Source organism: Sparus aurata, chromosome 21 (assembly GCF_900880675.1).
Source record: "Sparus aurata chromosome 21, fSpaAur1.1, whole genome shotgun sequence".
Lineage (NCBI taxonomy): Eukaryota > Metazoa > Chordata > Actinopteri > Spariformes > Sparidae > Sparus > Sparus aurata.
In genome coordinates, this window is record NC_044207.1 from 34,984,371 (window position 1) to 35,003,006 (window position 18,636).

General features: G+C 40.8%; 1 protein-coding gene across 1 annotated transcript; it reads left to right on the plus strand.

Moving 5' to 3' along the window:
- The first annotated feature begins 608 nt into the window (after positions 1–608).
- On the plus strand, positions 609–17,833 carry LOC115573216 (immunoglobulin lambda-like polypeptide 5). Its single transcript, XM_030403910.1, has 4 exons — positions 609–712; positions 15,079–15,112; positions 16,890–17,192; positions 17,308–17,833. The coding sequence occupies exons 1-4, from the start codon at positions 611–613 to the stop codon at positions 17,454–17,456; spliced, it is 588 nt and encodes a 195-aa protein (XP_030259770.1). The 5' UTR covers positions 609–610; the 3' UTR covers positions 17,457–17,833.
- The last annotated feature ends 803 nt before the right edge of the window (positions 17,834–18,636 follow it).

Genomic DNA, 18,636 nt, shown 5'->3' on the forward strand with positions numbered 1-18,636 from the left:
AGACATCATCACAACATTTGCCCCACTGAGAGATTTGGCAGGAGCTGCCACTGGAGCTGGTGGAGCTGTCAGAGTCAGGAAAACAAGAGGTTACAGAACCACAGCCACAGGAGACTGATTCAGCACAGGAACTGGAGACAGCTGCAGCTCAGCTCAGACAGGTTGCTGCAGAACAGGAACAGAGGACTGCTGCAAGGCAGAGCAGGAGGCCGGCAGCTGGAGGTCTGGACGGGGATCAGGAAAGACCGCCGGTCCGGCTCTGGAGCCAGTCTGTTGACCTGCAGACAAGGAAGCAGGAACAGGTGTCGACTGGGCCTCTGACTGAGGACCAGGAACTGGTGGACCTGCTGGTGGAGCTAGATAACAAGTCAGAATCAACAAAGTCAATGAATGAAGTTCATCCTCTGGGGACCAAGAATGTGTGTAGAAAATGTCATGTCAGTCTATCCATCCATCCTTTGGTCCAGGTCCAATCCATGTGGACTAAAGTAGTGGAGCGACAGACATTAGCATCCACAGAGCAACACTGCTAGTGTGTCTAAAAAGACAATAAAAGAAGAGACAGTCATGTTGATATGAACATTAGAGAAACACATCATGGAGCTGAAACATGATCCTGCTTCATCTTTTGGACTCGTTCACCTCAGCCGACACGTTCAACAGCACACAGGTTTTTGTATTACACTTTCTCACTGTGGGAGGATACTACTACATCTTTGGCTCTGGAACTAAACTGGTTGTAACGGGTAAGAATAAAGCTTCATTTTCCTTCAGTTGTTTTATTGAACAAGTGTAAAATGTGTTTAAATGAGTTTCTGCTGCTTCAGGCTTTACATGTTAGTTTGTTCATAATTAGTAGAGAATTCTTGCAGCCGTGCAGCTATTGTTCCATAAAAAGGTTCATAACTCCTGAAAAGATGTTTAAATCTCACTGCACAGCTGAAGTTCTTCTTTATTTCTGCAGGAGATCAAACTGATTCATAGAGAAAAAGTTTGATATTGACAATGTTACAAATATACAGTATTTGATCCTCTCAGTAATTCAGCACCGTCTCTTGTTTTATAAAACAACATCATATATGATATTAAACATCATTTAATATATGTCAGTAAATGTATTTGATGAACATATTATTCTAAATATGTTGTATAGGGTCATAAATAATTAATTATGAATTTGTCAAACTGACCTCATGGCAGTTGTATTTCATTAGTTGGTACAAATGTCCTTATGTGTAAAATGAATTCATACACGAAAACAAGTACACTGAACATGACATCACAATATATCTAAAATATACTAATTATACTAAAATATAAAATTAAAAGATACAGCATGATATACAAGGGTACATGAAAATATGTGTGTTCTTTGTTAATTAATTTTTAAATAATTCATGTATAATTGTAAATAAATACATTTATAATTGAATGTATGATAAAATAAAAAGATAATAATGTCAAACCGAATTTTGAATACTCAAAAGTAAATGTGTTAGCAGCTCGTAATGGTAAATATTTTGTACGACATACTGTTTTCAATATTTAAATGATCAATAAATTCTCACCTTTCTTCAAATTACTTTACAAAGCAGTAATTATTCATATTTACAATATCTGAACATTTGTATATAAATTGTGTATAAATGTAAAAATACTGAAAAAAAGTTATGATATTATTGATGAACTACTATTGAATTTGTTTTTCTTTAATGGCCAAATTAAAGTACATGCTGGTAAATCTGTAATATGTTAGACATGTTTTAACCACTTTCAAAAGTATTTTATGTGAACGTAAAAATATGTAAATACCATTTTGATAATTATATAATATTTCATATCATTAAATCCACAAAGTTACCATCTTCTATATTAAATTACACATTTTTTCACATTAGTCTTATGAAAAGATGTTTTCGTAATTGTTTATCAAGTGTAAATATTCATGAACGACATGAAATTCAAGATGCATTTTTTATAAATATTTATAATATGTGGTGGATAATGTAAACATTAAAATGTCAGCTCGTATTAAACTTGAGGGTAAATATGTCCTTTATTATAATCTGTCTTTTATCATGATACAGATGAAGATTTTCCATTGTATGAAAATATGATGTTATATTATTATTAGTAAGAGTCATAATAATGATGAATGTGCACATTGAAAGAAAGAAGTGCTGAACACATAATGTTGTTTGTCCCCATATAACATATGATGACATGACATGATGAGTGTGTTTGATGTGCAGGTGAATCCAGTCTATGTGTTGCTGTATTGATGAGTAGTTTAGTGATCAGAGTCCATGTAGTTTCCAGGATCACACTGAATGCAGTGCAGTGCTGGAAGCTGCTGTTGACTGTGTCAATGTGTGTCTGTGCTGCTTGTTGCTGCTGTCAAGCTTCAAATGAGCAGGTAGTGAAGCCCGTGGTGAGCGTGTACCCAGCAGCATCCAGAGCCCACCTGGAGGGGAGGAGCTCCCTGCTGTGTGTGGCCTCAGCCATGTTTCCTCCTCTGGTCCGCTTCTCCTGGAAAAGACGAAAGGAAAATAAGGTGGAGTCGCTCCCTGCTGAGGGAGAGCAGCTGGAGCTCAGAGAGTCGGGACGCACCGCCTCCATCTTGCTGGTTGACAGGGACGATCGCCATACGTATAAATACTGCTGCTCCGTCCAGCACGAGGGGGGCACAGTGGAGGCCCAAACAGAACAAGGTAATGAAGGCTTGGTGACTGTGTTCAGCAGTGATTCAGCTTCATGTGGAGACGCTGTCAAAGAGAGCAGAGGAGCAGAGGACTGACATTTCTTTTGTTTCAGAGGTTCCAGCTCTTGGACCATGTCTGCACCAGGTGAAGCTGCTCTGTGTGCTCTACACAGTGCTGATAGTGAAGAGTCTGGTGTACTGCTGTGGACTCTCTCTGCTGAGGATCCTCTGAAACAAGGGACCGTCCACCAACTGCTCACATGCTGACTGACTGTTTTCTGCTCGCCTTTTCTCACCATCAAATCTCATCAGTTCGTCTCATTGATCACTTTGATCAGCAGTCACAAATGTCAATGTTCATGTTTTGTGGTTTGTTGTAAAATGTATCTTTTGATGCACAGGTTAGATTCAGTCATCCTACATATATAAATACATATATACACATATATATCTGCAGTGACTGAGTATAAATTCTGTGCTATAGTGTTATTTTCATCCTCTAGTTTATTTCCACTTTGAATTGTGACTTGTATAATAATAGAACATGAAGCTGAATCATCAGCTGTCTGCTAGATATTTGATTGTTTTAGTATTTTTCTCTTCTTGTCTTTCTTTTTAATACATTATGCAGAGTGTGGCAGCTTTGTTCAATTCTTTCACTGTAACATTCTCAATAAAGTGAAAAATCACAGTGTGTGTTTTAGAAACAGTCTTGTTTTTATGGATTTCAGTTTGTCTTCAGAGCAAATCATCAGAAACAGAATCAACTTCATGGACCATGTATGTTGACACCTACAAGTCATTTGTCTCTGGTTGTAATTAGCTCTCAATATACTTTCACACAGCAGCAAGAACAAATGTAGAGGAAGATGTGAATATTAGCATACAGCTAAACAAGGACAACAAAGCTAAAGAAAGAGAAGCAAACAGAAACATATAGCTATTATATACAAGTCAGTAGGTGTGGCTGTGCCACCAGGTTCAGTGCTGAGCCCCTTTTATAATTGTGTCAGTGTGGATGTCAAACTCTACGCTGATGACACTGTTGTTTACACACATGAACAAACAGCAGAGCGAGCTGCTTTCAAGCTACAACTGCTATAAAATGATCACACAGCAGCTTCATCAGTCGCCTTCAGTTTGAATGACGGTTGTGTTTATTTTTTATCAGCCAATAAAATATAATTTAACTCTCTCAGCTTTTACACCAGAATCATTCAGTGTGTTTTGACAGCAGTTACACACTTTCACATGAGTGTTTTTGAGTTTGTAAGTCAGAGAAAAACAGCCGTGAAACTTAAAAACAGGCTTCATGCCACAGTAACATGTCACATTTGGAGCTGTGTGAGTGAAGCACAGACAGCTGCACTGATACAAACTGAAGCTAGAAGCTGACTGACAGGAGATCAGTGGCTCAGTGGGGTTAACCAGGTGAACTGTTGGAAACTGACCACTGATTGAGACGGACACACGACTCTGACGGCTCTGACAGCAGCTCTCTGATCAGCTGGAACCTCATTATGAGACCTGAGGTGAACCAACATGGATGCTCCACTTCAGCTTCACTAAACAACAAGACGACTTGTTTGTCTCTGTGGTTTGTGTTTCTGTCTGAGTGGTTTGTGTTCTGTTGCTCTGATCGATGAGAACAGATGAACCACATGTTCCTGTAAATGTTACAGTCGAGGAGTCGCTGCTGCAAATCGTCTCGTGTTCATTTAAACACTTTGAGGGAGAAACGTTTGTATTTTTCTGAAATTTTATTTTTTACAGGGGAAATTTATGTATGAAAGATTTCAGAAACACCAACAATTAACAGTTGTTTATTTCTTTCCCTGCAAAAGCATGAGAAAATCTGTTATTATTAATCATGATGTACAAATCATGTATTATCATGAAATATAATAATTTACTACACATTAATATATATAATCACAGTTTATTAAATTGTGTTTTAGTGGTTATTAAATTAATTAATCAAGTGAAATATGAGAAAATTAACCCTTATACACACTGAGTAATATAAAGTATATGATTTTTTTCTTCTGGCTGAAAATTAAACATTTCTTTGCCTCGTTCCTCGAAATAAACTGAAGTATATTTCATGTACACTGGATGTTTCTGTAGTTTTGAAGGTATATCACATGTTTTCATGTGTCAGTTGTTACATTCACTAAATATTTAAAAACATTGCATCATGAGTGATCTATTATCAGTATTATTTATATGATGGTGAATAAGACAGATGGAAGCTGAGACAGTGAGTACTGAGCGCTGTAACTGTTGTAACTGTCATTGTGTTGTTCATGTGAAAAAGTGCAGCTAACGGTGAGGAGGCTGCAGAGCAGAAACCCACACAGCCCGTCTGCTGCAGGAAAGGAAGTGCTGGTTGGCTCTCAACAGTTTTTTATGAGTCCTAATAACCACTGAGAACAGATTCATATCTGCTGCTGTACACACTCATCAACTCCTCTCACTCTCTGGACTGCTTTGTCTTTTCCCTTGTTGTCTGGAAGCCTTTTTTCCACTGAGCCCTCCACCCACACAAAGTTGAACTGAGCCCAGAGACCAACAGTGACCCCCCACCTGGAGCTCACGTCCATGAATATAATGAAGTACTACCTGCATTAGTATTTATGTTCCTTTAGCTCTATTCATTCAGAATATCAGACAAACAGCTGCGTCTTTATTTAATGTTTTCTGTAAAAAAAGTTTTTTTTTGTTTTTTTTTTCGGATGAAGCTCCAGTGAAAGTTCAGTGAAGCTCATCGCAGACTAACAAAGAAAACTTTTGTTCCTGTCTCCGTTCATATTTCAGTGTTATTTTTATCAACTAAGTTTTTTTTTTTTTCATGTCAGGCTTCATGTTTCATCTCCTCACAGGTGGAAAAAGGACAAACTGCATGTATCACTGGGTTGGTTAAGGGACAGTTTGGCTGCTTATCAGAGAGCTGTGAAGGAGGCAAAGTCAGAATATTTGTCCTCTGTTATAGCCAACAGCTATAATCATCCGAGAGTGCTATTTAAAACCATTGACTCTGTTATAAACCCATGCTCCACTGTCCTGTCCGATGCCTCCACCACAACCTGTGAAGAGTTTGTCTCTTTTTTTATAGACAAAGTGGCATCAGTCAGGCAGAATATCAGTAATGTGCTTATGTCCCCTGATGATGATGATGTGTGTGTTCCTCCTGCACAATCTGCTGTTTTCGAGCAGTTTGAGACTATTTCTCTTTCATCTCTCACTAAGGTGGTTAGTGGCCTAAAACCCACTAACTGTCCCTTAGACATTATTCCAGCCAAGTTTCTGAAGGAAGTTTTTAGTTCTGTTGGATCAAGTTTGCTGGTTTTTATAAACACCTGTCTTAGCTCAGGGTCTGTCCCAGCTGCCTTCAAACACGCTGTGGTTAGGCCCCTCCTCAAAAAACCACATCTTGACCCCTCTGTGCTTTCCAATTTTAGGCCTGTCTCTCACTTGCCTTTTCTTTCTAAGGTATTGGAAAAAGTTGTTTTTATTCAATTACAAACTTTTTTAGAGATTAATTCTGTCCTGGATAAATTTTAGTCTGGCTTCAGATCCCGGCATAGCACCGAGTCAGCACTGTTAAAGGTGCATAATGATATTGCCTTGTCCGTGGATGCTGGGAACCCCGCTGTGCTGGTACTGCTGGACCTCACAGCGGCTTTCGATACAGTCGACCATGCTATCCTTGTATCTCGCCTAGAGCAGTATGCAGGCATCCGTGGCACCGCCCTCCAATGGTTTAGGTCATACCTGGCAAATAGGAGTTTCTCTGTAACGATTGGTGACCTCTGCTCCTCACAGGCATCCCTCTCTTGTGGGGTGCCTCAAGGCTCTATTCTTGGCCCTATTCTGTTTTCATTGTATATGCTACCTCTGGGATCAATTATAAAAAAACACAATCTGTCTTTTCATTTTTATGCTGATGATTTACAGTTATATTTGCCCATGACACCCAATGAAAACACTGTACCTACTCAGTTACTGGACTGTATCACTGATATAAAACAGTGGCTGGCTCTGAACTTTTTGCACTTGAATGACAGCAAAACCGAATGCATTTTGTTTGGCACGCCATCTATGTCAAATGTTTTAATAACAAACTCTGGGACTCTGGCACCCTTTTTTAAACCACATGTAAAGAATCTTGGGGTAACATTTGACAGCGGGCTCAGATTCGATAAACAGATTAGGTCTGTTGTCAGCACAAGTTTTTTTCAGCTGCGTCTCCTGGCCAAAGTGAAGCCTTTTTTAAGTCGGCAGGACCTCGAGATGGCGATCGACGCTTTCATCAGTTCAAGACTGGACTATTGCAATGCACTTTATGTCGGCCTCAGCCAGTCTTTAATTTCGCGTCTCCAACTTGTCCAGAACGCTGCTGCACGATTTTTAACAGGCACGTCCAGGCGTGAACACATTACCCCTGTGCTGTCGTCACTCCACTGGCTTCCAGTTCGTTTTAGAATTGATTTTAAACTTTTATTGTTTGCTTTTTATGCCATTAATGGCCTGGCTCCCTCCTACCTGTCAGAGATTTTAACTGTCCGTGATCATGGCAGGGCCCTCCGTTCTTCCGGCCAGCTCCTGTTAGAGGTCCCAAGGTCAAGACTTAAACAGTGGGGCGATCGTTCTTTTGCTGTCACAGCTCCCAGGCTGTGAAACAGACTGCCCCCTGACATCCGCACCACTACTGACCTCAGCCTTTTAAAATCAAAGCTGAAGACACACTTTTTTAAATTGGCATTTAACTCTGACTAGGGTAGTCCTGCTTTTAGGTGTACTTATTTTGCCTGTTTTTATTTTATGCACTTTAGAGGGCCTTTAACACCCTGCAGCACTAGTAGCACTTTCTTGTGTTTTCTTGCAGCACTGTAGCACTTTCTTGTGTTTTTATGTACTATTTTATTGCTTTGATGTAAAGCACTTTGGGTACCGTCCGGATATTGTAAAGGGCTATACAAATAAAATTTGATTGATTGATTGATTGATTAAAGCATCTTTGTTTAATTGTGTCCATTTCATTCCTGCTCAGTCAGTCAGCATTCTTTGGGGGAAACTTTGGGCTGTTTTTTATGTATTTGGTGGATTTTTCTTGCTGCTGTTCAGACGCCCCTCCATCACAAAATCTCCCTGTAGAGTCAAAGTGACAAAGACTTTGTGAGCAGACTCACTGATCACATATCATCTGCTGTCATAAACATGATCTTTACGTCATTCACTCGTCTCTCCTGATTGAAATCTGCTTTAAATGGAATAACAGCGTCAAACCAAAGCAGACAAATGTCAGTGTGTTCCTTTAAGAAGCTGAAGGAACAGTTATGATACATTTCATATCATCTGAAGGGATGTTTGTTCTGTTCTGTGTGTTCTAACTCTGAACACTTGGATCATTTTCACCATGAAACACTGTTGGAAGAATGACAACATGTTGCAGCTGTCTCAGCAGACAACACATGTGTGACATTACATGTGTCTTTACGCTGTTAGATCGCTGTCACACCAATAAATCAGCTCTTCCACCACGGCTGTGTGACACATTTCAAACTAAAGCTGATCACATGCTGGATTTCTGTGTTTGCTGCTGGTGCTGACATTAAACATCACAGAGAAACACCACCACCCTGTGGTCAGTCATGGGAAGTGCAGGGACATCCACGTGATGCTGATGACGGTCGCCATGACGACACCATGACGCTCCGCCCTCTTATTTTACTGGTGACAAACCCACAGTGACATCTAGTGGACAAAAAACACACAGCAGTAAATGAGGAGTATTACTGGCATTATTGTTGGTACTACTTCTAAAAATACTTCAAATACTTTTTCTACTGCAAATATATTATGAACTATATTATTACTATATTATTCTGCTGCTGCCTGTTACAGTAGATGGTGTCATATTACTCTGACATGTACTATACTAACTATAACTATAGAAGTCTAACTAATCACAGCACTGTGTCACTTCACTTGAGACAGTACTGCAGTATTAGTTGAAGTACATCTCTGCTGGTGGGTACTGTGTGTATTTGTACTGCTTGCCTTGTAAGTTGGAGTTGAATTGCTCTTCTATAGTTTCTATTTTGATTTGTCTTCTTATTGGACACTTTTGACAGACAGAGACAAATGATGTGGTCCTGCTGATAGTTTCATCACATCAGAAAACACTTCTATGTGTCGTTTTAAAGCTCACTTACAAACCACACATTGTCTCTTTTCATTGGGACCACTGTTTGGACCCGACCTCTGCCTGAATACCACCTGTTTCACATCCCAGGAGGGTTTTTACAGGCAGAAGCACAGCTGTGGTGGCTTCACCAGTGTCTCCCATTGTGGCTGACCTCTACATGGAGGAAGTAGAGAGCAGAGCCCTGAGCTCCTTCCAGGGAACAGAACCAGAACCACTGCTTCACATATGAGGAGCACAGCTGGATTTCAACTCTTCTGAAGCCTCCGCTGGCTTCGTCTTTACAAACTGACCCTCTGAACTTTATCTGACGTTCTGCTGGAGATCCCAAAGTTTACAACAATACCAAATGTGTCAGGATGGATTTTGGGGAAATGTGTGTAAAATGATGCAGCAGACATGTTGAAATGTTCCATTTGATGGAGTCTTGGCTTTGAATCTTTCCCTCAGTGAAACATCCTGTAGCTTTAATGAAGAGACTGAACAACAGGAGACACAATAAAGATGTGACACTGTGTGTGGAAAAGGTTTGATGTGTCATAGAAATGAAATGATTCAGTGAAATGACAGAAATGTAAGGGGACGTTTAAGGCTTCAAATCACAGTGGAGGAGTTTTGTGGATTTGTCCTTTTGTCTTTTCATCACAGCTGTTCAACAACAGATAACAGTCTGTGCTACTAAATTCACCACCAACCTGAATGTGTTGCTGCTCACATGAATGTGGGTTTCTATTTCTATCACACGGCAGCTTCAGCCGAGCCGTCGATCGGCAGCGGCGGCCTTATCTGTGAGCCGCAGGGGCTGATGGGAGCTCTGAGGACCTGTTAGAAACCACGTGGCCCTTGTCTGATCTGGCAGCTCGTCCTGGTTTGGCCTCAGCTGCGTCAGAGCGCCACTTCTCCCCAGGTTCACCAGAGGAAACACCACTGCACAAAATGCTTTTCCTCCCAGCTGCTGCTCTGTGCTGTCTGTGTTCAGGTGAGTGTTTCCAGCCAATCAGGAGCCAACAAAGTCCACCTGGAACAAACACTGTCACACTGACCTTCATCTATCTGTCTGCTTCTCTACAGCGCTGGTTGCCATGGCAGCACAGCTGATTCAGGAGGATTTAACATTGACCAGAAAAGTTGATGGAAACGTCTCCTTCAGCTGTCGAGGAACTGAACAGTGTGACGTCAGCTATGTATACTGGTACCAGAAGAAAGACACAGAAACATTCACAAGGATTCTGTATATTAACAGGGATAGTGGTTATGTAGATAAAGGGTACAATCATCCTCAGCAAGATGATTTCTCAGTTGTGAATATTCAGAACGGCTGTGAGTTGAAGATCCAGAAAGTTAAACTCCTTCATTCAGCCACCTACTACTGCTCCTGTTGGAAGAGTGATCCCCACAGTGAGAAATGATGCGAGCAGCCTGAACAAAAACCAACAGATGAACAGACGTCAAACAGTGTTTGTGACAGGAAGAGAGCAGTAAACCACAGCCCAGGTTCACATGTTTCACCTCCATCTCAGCCACAGTCACAAACACACTGAACTGAGGGATTTATTTCATATTCTATTTATTTATATTTTCATCAGATATTCCAGCAGGTTTATTGTTGTTTCACACAGAGAGGAAAAAGGAGACAAACACAAACACAATGAGAAAATAAAGAGGAAAATAATTCAATGACAAACTCAAACATAATCCAGATGAATCAGTAAAACAACAAACATACTTCAGAATATTTCAATAAAATGATATCAAACATCATCAAATATTTACAGCCCAACGTCCTGCTGCTGAATAAAGTCCATCCGTCCCTCACAACACTAATGTGCTCTGAATGAAAACACTTCCAGCAGCACTTGTTGTTTAACACCTTTCAGCACATTTCACCACATCATTTCACTTTAGGACATTTTAAAAGACAAATCTTGGACACATGTCGGTCCGTGTACTTTGAGGCCATTCGATTTCCGTTTTGCAGTCGGAAATCATAAAAACAGAAAAGGATTTGTGTCCAGTTTTTCGTTTTGAATCGGAAACCAAAAATTGAACAGAAAGCATTCAGAATCCTGTCAGACTGACAGAATGGCAGGATTCAGAGGAACAATGGTCCAGAGAGAGTCAGAGAAAACTTCTTCATCAAAGCTCCAGAAGATCATTTGTAACCCGGGTTAACCCAGTCAAACTAAACTCTCAGGACTTTTTAACCGTGTGGCTCTCAAAGTTTGAACAAGTGCTTCACACAACACAGCTCTGTGTCTGTCTGCACACTTTTATTTAGTGAAGCTGTCTCTGACCACTAAAGCCAGTCTGAGACTCTGTCTTTAGTCTTTTGTCTCTTGTCTCTCACTCAGTCACTGCCTCTCTGTCTCTCTTAATTCCTTGTCACCTTTGTCCTGATGTCCATGGAGGCTGCTGAGCCCGGTTCTGTTGCCTGTTCCGGCCCCCGGACCTAAACCCCTCCTCCTCCTGGTGGTCTGAAGCTGCTGTGACAGCGGTGTAAACACCAACACTCCCCGGCGGTGCTCCTAGCAGAGTCAGCTAGCAGAGCTAAGTCGTAGCTAACGTTAGCATCAGGTGGAGGCAGAGCGGCCGGAGGACATCAGAGGGAAAACCAGAAAACATTTGGTCCATAAAATATGATCCAGTTGGACTAAAGTCAGTGATATGGTGCTGTGTTTGATGTGCTGCTGTACAGAGTTCCACACTGTGATGCTACCCGCTCACCACAGTTACATAATGCAGAGACAAGTGATAGGAGGGTGCAGTGGCTGAGACAGAGACACCATTCACTCTGTTACAAATCACAGCAACATTAAAATGATTGTGTAACCCACTCCTTCTGACCTGATAGGCTAACAATAACAGCTCTTGTCTGTGCTGCTTAACACCACAGTGGCTCCAGAACCTGACAGGGTAGTGCAAAGTCAGCTTTAAATGGAAAAATATATTCAAGCACACACTCTGATCAACTTCCATTCTGAAGCTTTTAGGCTCAGCAGTGCAGCCTCTGTGAATGCTGCACTAACATGTTTTCTTGGATGGTCTTCTTTCCAACCTGGCATGTTTGTTTTCTGACTTTGTTGATTTCATTTACCACTTTAATGGAGTTACTATAACTAAGATTCAGGAACTTGACCACTCCACTCTGCCTTGCTGATCTACAATGCAGGCCCAGCCAATCTAACCATCCGCAACGCATCAAACCACCTGTGCCTTTTTCGACTAAACCACCTGTTCGCCCTGATTCAATCACCCGTTGATTTTATATCAACAAGCCTACCCAGTTCTCTCACATTTGTCTCAACTTCTCAATGTTCCCGCTAAGACAAGCATATCGCAACCTGCAAATTTCAAACCTTACCACCTTCCCGACGAACCCAGAGCCATTTCTTAATCCTCTGGCGATGATCTTTTCGACGATCGTTCCATCATCTCCGAATCTCCTCCACCTGCAATCACCTCCACTCTGGCATGGTCATCCAGGCACAACTAACGCAACTTCACCCATGCAGAGGTCTCGGTCCTCCCTGCTGTACTCCAGGTGAAAGCCGGTCCCCCAGACACCTCATGTCCGACCGGCCAGCCTCCTGGCACCGAACCAGCAGCCACTGTTGCCAAGATGAGAGTCCCAGTTCCCTCTCATCTTCCCCCCACCTCCCATTCCGTCCAACCGTCAACAGCGCCCAGCTTTCCCGCTGCTCACGGCCTCCACCTTCACCTCCACTCCGGCCGCTGCATACTCCACAGCTCACCGATGACGTTAGTCGCGCCAGTGACTTCATCGTGCAGCACACTGCAGCGGAGCCGCGATCTCCTCCAGAACCCACAGTGGGCCAAGTCGTATCTCTCCTTGTATTCTCTCCACCAGGGGGAAGATTATGGAGCCATAACGGTGACTTTAAAATGTGGCATCCAAAAAAACAATAGGCATTGAAAACGAAACTAGTACTGAAAAAAGAAACATTGTCATTGAAACATTTGTATTGAAAACAGTTGTATTGGCATTGAAACAAGTATTGGCACTGAAAAAAGAAAGTAATTCAAATAATTCAAATCCGAAAATATTATCATTTTATTTTATTGGGACTTTTTTGTATTTTTCAATGACAATCTTCAGATTTTTTATTCTTCATGTCACTTTTTTTTCAGTGACAGATTTTTTTTCAGTGTCACTGATTGATTTCAACTTTCTGTCACTGTTTTGGCGTCGAGAGGGCGGGGCCTGAGGGGAGGGGCAAGTAGAGCGTGGTTTAGATATCATATGAGAAGGTAATGGCAGCAGCCTGCGGGAAGGCGGGGCTGGACGGTCCAGCCATAATACACCATTTAGGGCCCGTGTGCTGGCCGTCTCTGGGCAACACAGAGTCCAACTACCTCGCAGACTTTTCTTCAAGCTCTCTCCTGATGTGTCCGAGTCTCTGTGTATCTGGTTCTGTCCCAGAGCTCCCTAGCTTCGGTCTCTATATGCATATGGAGTGTGGTAGTAGTACCGGAGCGCGGAGCACGGAGCGTTAGCCACAGTTAGCACAACAGTAGAACAGCCTGTTGCTCCGAGCCGGGGCTGCAGCCCCGACAGCAGCGCTCTGGTCTGCTCCCCGAGCTCTGTGCCACCGTTCTCAATGCTCTTGTTCATGAGTAGAGACCCTAGTGTTGCTACGAGCAAAGTTTCATGTTGTGTCGAGCCTTCTTAGTGTTCTAAAAATAGCGATTTTGATGCTAGCATGTCTTGCCCCATGCACTCCTGTTCAAAATGAACGTGCCCAAAACCGAAACGCTGGTTAATCTTAAAAGTGCCTCTTTCGTCGTAATTATGCTTTCACACGAAGGTTTGACTCATATTCAATCCCAAATAAAGCCTTGGTTGCTTTTTGGCGAGAGTTTCGCTTTAATTGAAGCTTATCTGGTGAAGTTTCTGTATTCCTATAAAAAAACACCTGACCCTCTCCTCTTCCTCGCTCTCGTATTCTGCGCCCCTCCCCCAGACCCCATTTCTCTCTCCATGTTTTTTCTTTGCTTTTCTCTCCTTCGTAGGTCCATGAGGGGTCCATCGCTGCCCGGGTGTTGCGGTGGATTCTCTACAAAGCTTCCCCGCAACGTGCTCAAAGAACTCAAAGAACCAAGATCTTCAACATTTTGTTGTCTTTTTCTTTCATGATAAATCATTTAAACGCAACTTTTGGCGGTGTGGTCCTTGCTAGTGAAATTGAACATTCCTAACACTGCATTTATATCTCCTCAGCAGTTGAACGGTAAATAGTTTTAATTGCACATTATCAGGCCCAGTGCCACTGTCCTTTATTAGCTCTAACATGTAGTTACCTTTCAATCTAAAGGTGTCTTGAGGGTGAACTCATGAATGTCGACCCATCTGTTGATGATCACTGTGTAATGTTCATCCAAACTGTACAAATAGTTCACTGCAACATGACAATATCAGCTGCCTTCATTTACCTGAGTCACCTTAGACATCATCACAACAGTTGCCCCCCTGAGAGATTTGGCAGGAGCTGCCACTGGAGCTGGTGGAGCTGTCAGAGTCAGGAAAACAAGAGGTTACAGAACCACAGCCACAGGAGACTGATTCAGCACAGGAACTGGAGACAGCTGCAGCTCAGCTCAGACAGGTTGCTGCAGAACAGGAACAGAGGACTGCTGCAAGGCAGAGCAGGAGGCCGGCAGCTGGAGGTCTGGACGGGGATCAGGAAAGACCGCCGGTCCGGCTCTGGAGCCAGTCTGCTGACCTGCAGACAAGGAAGCAGGAACAGGTGTCGACTGGGCCTCTGACTGAGGACCAGGAACTGGTGGACCTGATGGTGGAGCTAGATAACAAGTCAGAATCAACAAAGTCAATGAATGAAGTTCATCCTCTGGGGACCAAGAATGTCTGTAGAAAATGTCATGTCAGTCCATCCATCCATCCTTTGGTCCAGGTCCAATCCATGTGGACTAAAGTAGTGGAGCGACAGACATTAGCATCCACAGAGCAACACTGCTAGTGTGTCTGAAATGACAATAAAAGAAGAGACAGTCATGTTGATATGAACATTAGAGAAACACATCATGGAGCTGAAACATGATCCTGCTTCATCATTTGGACTCGTTCACCTCAGCCGACACGTTCAACAGCACACAGGTTTTTGTATTACTCTTTCTCACTGTGGGGGACTACATCTTTGGCTCTGGAACTAAACTGGTTGTAACAGGTAAGAATAAAGCTTCATTTTCCTTCAGTTGTTTTATTGAACAAGTGTAAAATGTGTTTTTAATGAGTTTCTGCTGCTTCAGGCTTTACATGTTAGTTTGTTCATAATTAGTAAAGAATTCTTGCAGCCGTGCAGCTATTGTTCCATAAAAAGGTTCATAACTCCTGAAAAGATGTTTAAATCTCACTGCACAGCTGAAGTTCTTCTTTATTTCTGCAGGAGATCAAACTGATTCATAGAGAAAAAGTTTGATATTGACAATGTTACAAATATACAGTATTTGATCCTCTCAGTAATTCAGCACCATCTCTTGTTTTTATAAAACAACATCATATATGATATTAAACATCATTTAATGTGTCAGTAAATGTATTTGATAAACATTTAACTTTAAATATGTTTTATAGAATCATTAATAATTCATTGTTAAATGGTGAAATGTATTTTATATGATGGTACATATGTCTTTTAGTGTGAGATATATTTATACATGAAGACAAACATGATGAATATGTTTTTACAAGAAATATAAAATATCGTCTTTCTGCTAAAATATTAAAAACATATTTAAGAAAAATGATACAGTATGATTTACAATGGCACATGAAAATGTGAATTTTTTATGTTGATTGACTTTTGAATAATTTATATATATTAATAAATATATGCATGAACATTTTCACATATAATTAAAACAAAAAAGTAATAATTCCAAACATAATTTAAAACACTTCAAAGCAAATTAATTAGAAGCGTCTGATTGTAAATATTGTGCACGACACACTGTTTTCATTAAGATGTATCATGTTATATTATATTGTAATATATTATATGATATGATATGATATTATATTATGTTATATTATGTTATATTATTCTACATGATATTGTATTATTTTACATTATATCATATTTTATCATATAATTTTGCATTATATTATATTATCATATTTCATTTAGTCATATCTGAAGATCCTGTAAAGGATCAATTAATTCTTTCCTTTAGTCATATCATATTACAAAGCAGTTCTTATTCATATTTCAACATATCTGAACATGTCATTGTAATTGTGTATGACTGTAAAAAATACTGATAAAGAATACTGATATTATTATTATTATTATTATTTGTTGTTCTTCAGCAGATGAACTAAAGTACACGCTGGTTAATCTGTAACATGTTAGACATGTTGTCTAAATACTTTTTCTAATAACTATTTCATGCGAATTTAAATATATGTTTTATTATAAAGTACAAATCAATATATTTAAAACAGCTTATACATAAAAGAACATTTTTATAATTATATCATATTTAATATCATTAAAAGTTTTACCTTCTTTTCTGTGAAATTACATATTTTTTAACATTTTTTCACAAGTTGTATAAAAACAAGTATTTGTACTTTTGGATTACGTGTAAATATTTATGAAAATCATGAAAGTCAAGATGCATTTTGTTTAAATATTTATGTGGTGGAAATGTAAACATTAAAATAGTCATGATAATGATGAATGTGCACATTGAAAGAAAGAAGTGCTGAACACATAATGTTGTTTGTCCCCATATAACATATGATGACATGACATGATGAGTGTGTTTGATGTGCAGGTGAATCCAGTCTATGTGTTGAACTTTGTGCTGTATTGATGAGTAGTTTAGTGATCAGAGTCCATGTAGTTTCCAGGATCACACTGAATGCAGTGCAGTGCTGGAAGCTGCTGTTGACTGTGTCAATGTGTGTCTGTGCTGCTTGTTGCTGCTGTCAAACTTCAGCTGAGCAGATAGTGAAGCCCGTGGTGAGCGTGTACCCAGCAGCATCCAGAGCCCACCTGGAGGGGAGGAGCTCCCTGCTGTGTGTGGCCTCAGCCATGTTTCCTCCTCTGGTCCGCTTCTCCTGGGAAAGACGAAAGGAGGATCAGGACCAGTGGTTCCCTGCTAAGGGAGAGCAGCTGGAGCTCAGAGAGTCGGGACGCACCGCCGCCATCTTGCTGGTTGAACAGGACTCTTTCTACGCATATAAATACCGCTGCTCCGTCCAGCACGAGGGGGGCCCAGTGGAGGCCCAAACAGAACAAGGTAATGAAGGCTTGGTGACTGTGTTCAGCAGTGATTCAGCTTCATGTGGAGACGCTGTCAAAGAGAGCAGAGGAGCAGAGGACTGACATTTCTTTTGGCCTCTTTTCTGTTTCAGAGGTCCAGCCTCTTCCAGATCCAGCACCTCCAAAAGTAGCATCTGGGCCATCTCAGCACCAGGTGAAGCTGCTCTGTGTGCTCTACACAGTGCTGATAGTGAAGAGTCTGGTGTACTGCTGTGGACTCTCTCTGCTGAGGATCCTCTGAAACAAGGGACCGTCCACCAACTGCTCACTTGCTGACTGACTGTTTTCTGCTCGCCTTTTCTCACCATCAAATCTCATCAGTTCGTCTCATTGATCACTTTGATCAGCACTCACAAATGTCAATGTTCATGTTTTGTGGTTGGTTGTAAAATGTATCTTTTGATGCACAGGTTAGATTCAGTCATCCTACATATATAAATACATATATACACATATATATCTGCAGTGACTGAGTATAAATTCTGTGCTATAGTGTTATTTTCATCCTCTAGTTTATTTCCACTTTGAATTGTGACTTGTATAATAATAGAACATGAAGCTGAATCATTAGCTGTCTGCTAGATATTTGATTGTTTTAGTATTTTTCTCTTCTTGTCTTTCTTTTTAATACATTATGCAGAGTGTGGCAGCTTTGTTCAATTCTTTCAGTGTAACATTCTCAATAAAGTGTAAAATCACAGTGTGTGTTTTAGAAACAGTCTTGTTTTTATGGATTTCAGTTTGTCTTCAGAGCAAATCATCAGAAACAGAATCAACTTCATGGACCATGTATGTTGACGCCTACAAGTCATTTGACTCTGGTTGTAATTAGCTCTCAATATACTTTCACACAGCAGCAAGAACAAATGTAGAGGAAGATGTGAATATTAGCATACAGCTAAACAAGGACAACAAAGCTAAAGAAAGAGAAGCAAACAGAAACATATAGCTATTATATACAAGTCAGTAGGTGTGGCTGTGCCACCAGGTTCAGTGCTGAGCCCCTTTTATAATTGTGTCAGTGTGGATGTCAAACTCTTCGCTGATGACACTGTTGTTTACACACATGAACAAACAGCAGAGCGAGCTGCTTTCAAGCTACAACTGCTATAAAATGATCACACAGCAGCTTCATCAGTCGCCTCCAGTTTGAATGATGGTTGTGTTTATTTTTTGTCAGCCAATAAAATGTTATTTAAGTCTCTCAGCTTTTACAGCAGAATCATTCAGTGTGTGTTGACAGCAGTTTCACACCTTCACATGAGTGTTTTTGAGTTTGTAAGTCAGAGAAAAACAGCCGTGAAACTTAAAAACAGGCTTCATGCCACAGTAACATGTCACATTTGGAGCTGTGTGAGTGAAGCACAGACAGCTGCACTGATACAATCTGAAGCTAGAAGCTGACTGACAGGAGATCAGTG

Coding starts and splice junctions, on each gene's coding strand:
- LOC115573216 (XM_030403910.1), top strand. CDS start 611: ATGATCCTGCTTCATCTTTTGGACTCGTTCACCTCAGCCGACACGTTC. Junction 713..15,078: donor CTGTGGGAGGATACTACTAC/ATCTTTGGCTCT, acceptor GTGGGGGACTAC/ATCTTTGGCTCTGGAACTAA. Junction 17,193..17,307: donor GGAGGCCCAAACAGAACAAG/GTAATGAAGGCT, acceptor TTTCTGTTTCAG/AGGTCCAGCCTCTTCCAGAT.